Genomic DNA, 10,000 nt, shown 5'->3' on the forward strand with positions numbered 1-10,000 from the left:
TCTCTCTCTCTCTCTCTCACACACACACACACACACACACACACACACACACACACACACACACACACAGGTGTGTATAGCTGACCTGCAGAGCTCGATGTTAGCCGGTGTGCTGTTCAGCTGGAGCGTGAGCACATGTTGTGTGCTCACTGTAAAGATCACTGCTGAAACATTCCCTGGTCCTGAAACTGAGGTTACATTCCCCACCAGCTGAGGCAAACACTGCGCGTGCGCGCACACACACACACACACACACACACACACACACACACACACACACACAGAGAAACACTGTTAAAATACCATACAGATATCAATGCTGTATTCTGATCCATCTTCACTTCAGAGATTAGGGGTTAGGGTTAACTCTGTGTGTGTGTGTGTGTGTGTGTGTGTGTGTGTGTGTGTGTGTATTACCTGGTAACACAGGTCTGACAGTACAGAGAGGGTCAGATTGCTCTGAATCTCGTTCAGGACGGTCAGAGACGCTTCGTCCATCTTCAGCGCTGCAGTTTTCCGGCTGTGACGTGACCCTGAGAGACGAAACCAATTAAACCAAAGTGATGATGTCACATGAGCCAGCTCCTGATTGGCTGATCATGTTTAACTGAAGCCACGCCCCCTTGTGACCCAGGATTACCTGTCACTCAGCATGTTTATATTTGACTAAATCATAATATTTTATTTCTTCATGTCCTCCATCTGCTCCAGAATGGACATTAATGGCTCTTTCATCAGCATTATTAATAAACATAAACATGAATAAACAAATTATTCATTTCCTCATCACTGCATCAACTTAAGACCATTAAAGTAGTTGAACACGTGTGTGTGAGAGAGTGTGTGTGTGAGAGTGTGTGTGTGAGTGTGTGTGAGAGTGTGTGTGTGAGTGTGTGTGTGTGTTGAAGGTCAAACTTTCATTAATTCTCTTGTTTTCACTCGCAGCACTCAGGGGTTTCATACAGTCACATGCTTTCTATAATCCGTCTGAGCCCCCCGGCCCCTTCCACACACACACACCGTGTATTTCCTCATATTTTCTTTTCTTACGACACAATGTTTGTACATAGACTTTACTTCTTCTCTTTCAGCTCTTTATCAGCAGTGTAATCACACTTTGTCCAACAGCTTTCTCTTAAAACATACACACCACATTTTATGAGCACTTCTTCCACAGCAGATACTACTCATAGTGGTTATGTGGACTGGTGGACGCTCTGGAGCGCGGGGGATTATGGGATATGGAGTTTTTAAAGCAGCACGGTATTCGCTGAAATCAGGGGCATTGCTGTGGAAACGCCGTTCAGTCCGGGTTAATGAGGGACGGGTCAGGAATCAAAGATATAACTCACACGGATCAACTTCACTGCGCGACACAGAATCGCTAGAAGTGTGTTCAAAGTGACTGACATGAATGCGGAAATACACTTCCGGTATCGTGTGTGACGTCACAGCGCCAGCGACCAAGCGGGCAAGATAAAGAGCTCAGTGGTGTAAACTGCTCATTTATTCAAGTGTAAACACTGATAAACCGCTCCCTCGGTATTTATACCACTCTGTGTGTAAATCTAAAGTATTTTACACGGCGGCGTGTGTGTTGGTGTGTGTTTATGTGTGTGTTATGGATTGAAGAAGCGCGCGTGCACCGTGTTTACTTACAGACCAGCTCTGACCGGACAGCGGAAACGGAAACGGAGAAAATCACCACGATTAATGCCAGAAGAACGGGTCTATACTGGCTTTTAGATCCCATATCGTCCACAGAGACTCCCTCCTGCCTTTTCACGTCCCCAGATTTCTTCTTTTCCCCTTTTTTCCCCATCCACAACACACACTTCCGGTTCCTCCTCCTGCTGTAGTGGAAGTCGCGCGGATCACGCGGCGCATCACGCGCGTGTCAGAGTAAACAGAGGGTTTGGGTTTAATTCCGTCCGGGGTTCAGTGATTTATTTTCTTATTTATTAAAGTGTTCCTGAACAACAGAGCATGAGTTTCAGTGTGTAACCATTTCCTATGAGTAGATTAAACACACACACACACAGCAATATGATTATTATATTTATTATAAATATTATTGATTATTATATTACTATTATAAAATATAACACAGTTCAGAATTGCTGATGTGCTTGAAGGTTTTTAACGCATGATGGTGTTTCATCATTACTTTTGAAGGTGTTGGTATCGTCAGGTTGTTGAAGAGATCCAGCAGTAGAGGGCTCCAGTGGAAGAAAGTGGAGTTGGAAGAGGCAGAAGAGGAGGAGTATTATTGTTGTTGGAGGTCTACATGAGGAAATGCTGTGAGAATATGCCTGTGAAATGTAAAGCAGTTGACTGACAGCTGCGTGAGTGGATGCACACTGACATGAGATGGATCTGGAAGCATTAGCAGAGAGTTTGACAGAGAGACTTTGTGGCTGTTGCGGCTCGATCGAGTGAAAGAGTCAAATCCCTAGCGGAAATGTCCCTACTAAGCATACACTTTTCCAAAAGACAGCAGCGACGATCGATGCTGTAATTGATTATTATCAATATGATATTGCGAGGGATTTCAAAACCTGTGTCCAGATTGGAGAAAGTGGACAAAAGGTAAACTGTTGTTCACTAATCTGATGCACCAGGTTGGTAGAGGATTGAGAAAGGGCCACAGCAAAGCAGAAATGAACGAAGCAGTCATAATAGCTGTTATCAGTCCAGGTTTACGTCTTTGCTGGAAATACAGTATCTCACAAAAGTGAGTGCACCCCTCACATTTGTGTAAACATTTGATGATATCTTTTCATGTGACAACACTGAAGAAACGACACTTTGTAAAGTAGCGAGTGTACAGCTTGTGTAACAGTGTCAATGTGCCGTCCCCTCAAAATAACTCAACACACAGACATTAATGTCTAAACCGCTGGCTACAAAAGTGAGTACACCCCTAAGTGAAAATGTCCACATTGGGCCCAAAGTGTCAATATTTCGTGTGTCCACCATTATTTTCCAGCGCTGCCTTCACCCTCTTGGGCATGGAGTTCACCAGAGCTTCACAGGTTCCACTGGAGTCCTCTTCCACTCCTCCATGACCACATCACGGAGCTGGTGGATGTTAGAGACCTTGTGCTCCTCCACCTTCCGTTTGAAGTGTCATTTCTTCAGTGTCGTCACATGAAAAGATATCATCAAATGTTTACACAAATGTGAGGGGTGTATTCACTTTTGTAGGATACTGTAAATAGAGATCTGTTTGTACAGTCAGTGTAATGAACACACTGAAGATGTTAACGATGATGTTAATCACCAATTCGTATTTTTTCTTCAGTCCGACCCACGCGGCGATGAGGCCCGTTACTGAAAGACCCGTTTTTATTCAGAAGAAGGTGGTGTTTCACAGTACGTTTTTTACGCAGTGCTTTTGTAATGATAAGATCATTTACAGGACCATCAGGAAAGTCTACCAGATTTACTCGAGCTCTAATAATAACAGGGTTGATCTTGTGTGTGTGTGTGTGTGTGTGTGTGTGGTGAGAAACATTATTAATAATTGCTGAAACGTTCATCAGTTAAATCATTCTATAAATGAATCAACACACACTCAATGCTCATAACTTTATTATAACGTAAAATCAGGAGTCAAGACAGAATGGAGGACAGACCCGTCTCACCCCCCAGCAGACACGGATAGGAATAAATGCAGATAAATCCCAGAGAATAAGAAGAGCAAACTGTGATAGTGTGATTCTAACCCTGTAATAATGCATCATAATGCAGGTGATTAATAAAAACTGCTACACAATTCTCAGCCCATTCTTACATACAGTACGACCACTGATACCACCGATTACACTGTTACACTGACACTATTACACCGATTACACTGTTACACTGACACTATTACACCGATTACACTGTTACACTGACACTATTACACCGATTACACTGTTACACTGACACTAACGTGTGGATTTACTTCCACATCAGACCAGAGACAATCACATGACCTTCATCAGGCATGTGGAAATAAATTCTTCAAGACTGAGTAACTTGTACAGTAATGAAACATTTTGCTCAGTCTCTCACACACACACACACACACACACACACACACACACACACTGTCATGCAGTAATGAAGGCTGATGTGAGAATTGTGTACTGTTTGTTCTGGAATGTTCTCTCTCAGCGGTAGAAGATGAGCACCGCCGCCTCGGTCACCTGTTTACTGGCGCTCCAGCCGGCATTAGTGCCGTAACCGTCCCAGTCAAAAGACGCGAAATCACCACACTGCCTCGGAGACGCTTCAGGAAAATGCCCACCTCCTCCTATACAGCTCTACACACACACACACACACACACACACACAGCTTAACATTTAACACATGGATTATTGAGTGTGTGATCATTCTTAGAGTGGTTTCCTACACAGTGATTGTGAATGCTGCCTTTAAATCTGGACAGAAGGATCTCAAAGGGGCAAAGAGTGACTTCCCAAAGAGACAGACTGTATCTCAGAAGTTCCCTGGTGCTTCTGAGATGGTGCACTATTAATTAGCGCCTGATATAAATACCAGTTTCCTGGTTTAAAGTCCTGTTTTAACGGCTGTGTGAACAGAGCAGGTTTCATTCTCACGTGTTCGGTGTTGCAGCCTTTGGGTTTGACTCCCAAGCAGATCGCCATCGCCGCCTTTTCGTGGTTTATCGCTCGGAACGTGATGAATCCGGGCTCAGTCTCCCCTGGGGAGACATCAAGACATATCATTAAAACACTCATTGCAGAATAAGGAGTCATTTATTGTGTTTTATTAATCAGTATGGATATTCCGTCAAATTAGGAAGCACGCCCATGTCCTCCATCCAATCCTAACAGTCCAATATCCATTACGTCAAGCTAAATTACCTGCTGATTAGATAACTGCTAGTAAACTAGCTAAACCTGTCAGAGAGCACTGTTACCATGGTAACCAGGAAACGTTCACTGCGAGTCTCAATGCTAAGCTATCTAGCTTGTGACGAATGGCAGAATGTCTAAGAAAATAAATGATGGTTGTTGTCAGTAGGTGCGCAACTCGTTTCCACTGTGTGTTTTTTATTTACTTTCCATATTTATTTTCTATACTCTACCCCTGACGTGGGGTCCGAAGAGTTTGTGGTTGAATGAGGCGTCTCCAACGTCGTACACTACAGGAACCGAGGGGCCGTGGTTAGCAGGACAGCTTCCTGCGTTGTACTTCACCGGGAATTGCTGAAAACAGGAGGATGTATGAGTCTTAGATATAGAGAAACATTCGATGAACATTAGCAGCTACACACCACAAGGTACCGCTATGTGTTAGCTGCAGAAGTAGTTAGCCTCAGTTCGGAGCTAGATGGTGGTCAGCATTCATATCTCCCAGTTGCCTAGCAACAGTGTTTCTCACAAGTTTAACCACCGTGTCACCTTGAAGAGATTGTAGAGGTTTCCTCCGTAGCTTCTGAGGAATTTGGACTCCGTGTGGTAGCGCAGGAATGATGTTAGTTTCCAACGACCCACTCGCTCGTTATTAGGAACGTGCCACACTGCCACGTTCTCCGCTGTGATGTCATAATACCCAGGATTCTGTGAGATAAAGTATGAAGAAGAAGAAGAAGAAAAAAGCACTTTAATGATATTTATGATACTGTCATTTGTTTAGGTTTGTGTGTGTGTGTGTGTGTGTGTGTGTGTGTGTGTGTGTGTTGATTTATTTCCGTTTGGACCTTGAAGTCGTCGCTGGTTGCAGCTTCTGCATTGCCGAAAGTGACGGTGTTACTCCACGACCCGTCTCCATCAGGAACGTTCGGACTTCCACCCTGCTGACTGGACCAGCGATCACCTTTAGATTAGAGTTAGATAAACGTTAGATGAAGGTTAGATGATAAACGTTAGATAAGCGTTAGCTGAAGGTTAGCTGAACGCTAGATGAATGTTAGATGAGCATTAGATGAGCGTTAGATGAATGTTAGATGAGCGTTAGATAAACGTTAGATCAGCGTTAGATGAATGTTAGATGAGCGTTAGACAAACGTTAGATGAATGTTAGATGAGCATTAGATGAATGTTAGATGAGCATTAGATGAGCGTTAGACAAACGTTAGATGAATGTTAGATAAACGTTAGATAAACGTTAGATGAGCATTAGATGAATGTTAGATGAGCGTTAGATGAATTTTATTCAAAAATAAATACAGGAAGCTGGAGCACTGACCGGTGGTGCATTTCCCGTACAGGTTGTTCTCGTGAACGCTGGCCACCAGAGTCCATCCTCCTCCTGCGGTCGTCATGTCGCAGTACGTCTGATACACGACGCCGGTGGGCGAGCTCAGGTAATAAAGACCATCTGCAATAACACGATAAAACTTTTACACAATATTCCACACTGTAGTGCTGAGTGAGTCTCCGAAACTGGTCAGAAATATGATGTTTCTGATGAAATGTCAGTTAGTTGGTTGTTTTAACACATACCTTGATTGATATTAAATCTTTGCTTGAGATCTTTGCAGCTTTGGGGAGTGGAATATTCCAGTTCTGCAGAAATAAATGTGTTTTATTATAAATTAACTGAACTCGCATGTTTTTGCACCCTGGGGTTTATGATGTTTGTTTGTTGTTTTGTTTTTTTACAGTTTAAAAAGCATAATGTTACCAAATGGCGAGTAAATAAGGAGCTAAATGTGCAATTGTTTAAATCTAAATCTAAATGTGGTCAAAAACTTGTACACGTACGTATACATACAGAACTGTGTACATCTGTGTGGATCACCACCGCTTCTGCTGCTCTATACTCAATAAAGAAGTGTCAGTGACATCGTACCTCTAACAGACAGAGACAGGTTTATGCACGCAAACGACACAAGCAGAACGATCCAGTTCGCCATCTCTGTGAATAAAATACATCAAATATATTTATCTAAATTAGAAACACCATTACATGCCCACATTAATAACGTATTCATTACAGGCTAAACAGCTTCATGTGTCTACACACAAAAACCTCACCAGAAGGTGTTGCGTCGGTCCTGAAGTCTTCAGATCTTCACTTATTCTACACACAGAAGGTTGATGTAGTCGTCGGGCACTGAGGTGGATTTCAGCAGGGTTTTTATACCGTGTGTGTGTGTGTGTGTGTGTGTGTGTGTGTGTGTTGTGGACAAACATATGGGGTTTGTCTTGAGCCTTAAGTTTAAACTTTGTTATCTTGTGACAATCTGTCAACAAAGTAAGGTATTCCGGGAACTGAGTATACAGCAATAACAAAATATTTACCAGAAGCCTTCCGCTTATTATTTATAAAGAAATGGATTGAGGTGATGGATGGATCAGACTGTAAATTATAGAACGTTCTCCAGATCGCCTAATCAAAAGTTTAGCGTCTTTGAGAACTTGCTTATTGGCCAGCGCTAACTCCTTGTTCTAAAGACAGTGTAAGGTGAGGGGAGACCGGGTGTCCGGAATCGACAACAAGCTCCATCCTGCTTGCACCTTCTTATCACTAATCTGCAAATATAATAAATCAGCAGGGGAACTATAAACTGCAGCACCATCTACATTATATACATTATTTACATTCATGGCATATGGCAGATGCCTTTATCCAGAGTGATTTACAGCTGAGCAGTTAAGGGCCACGCTCCTGGGTTAAGGGCCTTTCTCATGGGTTAAGGGCCTTGCTCCTGGGTTAAGGGCCTTTCTCGTGGGTTAAGGGCCTTGCTCCTGGGTTAAGGGCCATGCTCCTGGGTTAAGGGCCTTGCTCCTGAATTAAGGGCCATGCTCCTGGGTTAAGGGCCTTGCTCCTGAATTAAGGGCCACGCTCCTGGGTTAAGGGCCTTTCTCATGGGGTAAGGGCCTTGCTCCTGGGTTAAGGGCCTTGCTCCTGGGTTAAGGGCTTTTCTCGTGGGTTAAGGCCTAGACGTGACAGCTTGGCAGTGCTGGGATTTGAACTCACAACCTCACGATTGTCACGATTCCCCCTTGAAGCAGCGTGCTCTAAGCGCGAATGGACTCAGTCCACTTCCCACAATGGACATTTATGGAGCTTCCTGATCCATTTGACGGATTTTTCGGTGCCCCTGAATATTTTCTGGTAGACTGTCAATTCTATTTCGCCAGCCTGTTAGACCCTAAGCCAGAGGAGAAGCAATGGCTCCGATTCGTGTGGTCCCGGTTCTTTGGACCGGCCCGTCAATGGGTGCAGCTCAGACTGGATAAGCACTGTAGGAACCTGGACAGTGTAGAACAGTTTGTGGGGGAAGTCATGATGCGATTCGGGGGTCCGGAGGCGAGGGACGAGCTAGAACAACTTCTCAGGGGGGTAAGTCTGGCAGGCGAACCTGCCCTGCCGTTTACCCACTACTACAGGCAAATTCATGCAGAGCTCAACTCTGAAATCCCAGTCAAGCCTCCAGTCCCTGAAATCCAAGTCAAGTCTCAAGTCCCTAAGGTCCAAGTCCCAGTCAAGTCTCAAGTCCCTGAAGTCCAAGTCCAAGTCAAGCCTCCAGGCTCTGAAGTCCAAGCCAAGTCTCAAGTCCCTGAAGTCCAAGTCCAAGTCAAGCCTCCAGGCTCTGAAGTCCAAGTCCAAGTCAAGCCTCCTGGATCTGAAGTCCAAGTCAAGCCTCCTGGCTCTGAAGTCCAAGTCAAGCCTCCTGGCTCTGAGGTCCAAGTCAAGTCTCACGTCCCTGAGGTCCAAGTCAAGTCTCACGTCCCTGAGGTCCAAGTCAAGTCTCACATCCCTGAGCTCACGATCAAGCCTGCTGATCCAGTTGACCAAGTTCTGCTAATATCTAAGCCTAATGACCAAGCTCTGCTCACGCCCCAGTCTGCTGACACGCCCAGCCAAGCTCTGCTCACGCCCCAGTCTACTGACACGCCCCGCCAAGTTCTGCTCACGCCACAGTCTGCTGACACGCACAGCCAAGTTTTGCTCACGCCACAGTCTGCTGACACGCACAGCCAAGTTTTGCTCACGCCACAGTCTGCTGACATGCACAGCCAAGCTCCGCCCATGCCCAAGGTTCACCTGGTGACCTCAGAGCCTCAGCCTCCCTGTTCAGCTGAGGTCGTCGCTCAGCCTTCCTGCTCCATGGCAAACATCGTTCCCCCCTTCTGCTTTGAGGAGGCCCACACTCCTCTCCCTGGCCGCACGGAGACCCACGCTCCTCTCCCTGGCCTTACAGGGGACGTCGCTCTGCCTTCATGCTCCGCCGAGGACGTCACTCAGCCTCCCTGTTCAGCCGAGGACGTCGCTCAGCCTCTCTGTTCAGCCAGGGTCGTCGCTCCGCTTCCCTACGCCGCCAAGAACACTGTGCAGTTTCCTGGCTCTGCTTGGGACATTCAGCCCAGGGGGCCGGGGCCGCCAATGAAGTGGGATGACTCATGGCACTCCGGGAGGGGTGCCTTTGGGGGGGGGTTCTGTCACGATTCCCCCTTGAAGCAGCGTGCTCTAAGCGCGAATGCGCGAGCACCTGCTTTTCCGTTGTTGACTGTAATGACATCTGGACACGTGTGTTTTGTTTATGTTTCTGTCTCCTCCCTGTTCTGTCATTGGCTGGGATTTCACGTGGGTCTGAATTGCTCTCAGCTGCTAGCGGTTTAGACGCCGATCATGTCCGCATATATACCGCGCGCCTCCCAGCACACAACGCGGAAGATTAATACTTTAGAGTTAGTTTAGTTCGTATCGTAGTCATAGTCACGGTCCATGTTTACAGTTAGTTCGCGCTGGATTCCAGTCCCTCGTCATAGTTCGTTTCTTGTTTTGTTTATCGACCCTGTTTTCCGTGACCACGACCTAGATTCCTGCCTTGCCCCGTGTGTGCCTGTTTGCCAATCGCCTGACCTCTTGCATGTTTATGGATTACGTTTTGGATCACTTTTGGATTTGTCTGCCTGTCTCTCTTTCAAATAAACAACTGTTCATACTGCGCTTGCATCCGTCCTGTCTCTGCTCCGTCACGATTCGTGACACCGATCAGTAGCCCAACATCTTAACCCACATCTTAAACAC

At 45.7% G+C, this 10,000-nt stretch overlaps 2 protein-coding genes across 2 annotated transcripts in view; both read right to left on the minus strand.

The window, feature by feature from the left end:
• hgsnat (heparan-alpha-glucosaminide N-acetyltransferase) overlaps nucleotides 1–1,867 on the minus strand; it is a 17,153-nt gene extending 15,286 nt beyond the window's left edge. Inside the window, exons 1-3 of the mRNA XM_053677672.1 lie at nucleotides 1,660–1,867; nucleotides 418–533; nucleotides 86–222 (exon numbers count right to left, since the gene is read on the minus strand). Of these exons, the coding sequence (XP_053533647.1) occupies nucleotides 86–222; nucleotides 418–533; nucleotides 1,660–1,822 (416 nt within the window). The 5' untranslated portion in view covers nucleotides 1,823–1,867. The remainder of the gene's footprint in view (nucleotides 1–85; nucleotides 223–417; nucleotides 534–1,659) is intronic.
• A 1,710-nt stretch (nucleotides 1,868–3,577) lies between these two features.
• LOC108260692 (intelectin) lies at nucleotides 3,578–8,329 on the minus strand. The gene is made up of 9 exons (XM_053677673.1): nucleotides 6,997–8,329; nucleotides 6,812–6,877; nucleotides 6,463–6,525; nucleotides 6,206–6,337; nucleotides 5,718–5,833; nucleotides 5,419–5,577; nucleotides 5,103–5,223; nucleotides 4,612–4,715; nucleotides 3,578–4,313 (listed from the first exon to the last, which is right to left on the minus strand). Exons 2-9 carry the CDS (start codon nucleotides 6,873–6,875, stop codon nucleotides 4,161–4,163), a joined length of 912 nt encoding a protein of 303 aa, XP_053533648.1. The 5' UTR covers nucleotides 6,876–6,877; nucleotides 6,997–8,329; the 3' UTR covers nucleotides 3,578–4,160.
• Nucleotides 8,330–10,000: the final 1,671 nt, after the last annotated feature.

The sequence above is a fragment of the Ictalurus punctatus genome, chromosome 29, assembly GCF_001660625.3.
Source record: "Ictalurus punctatus breed USDA103 chromosome 29, Coco_2.0, whole genome shotgun sequence".
Lineage (NCBI taxonomy): Eukaryota > Metazoa > Chordata > Actinopteri > Siluriformes > Ictaluridae > Ictalurus > Ictalurus punctatus.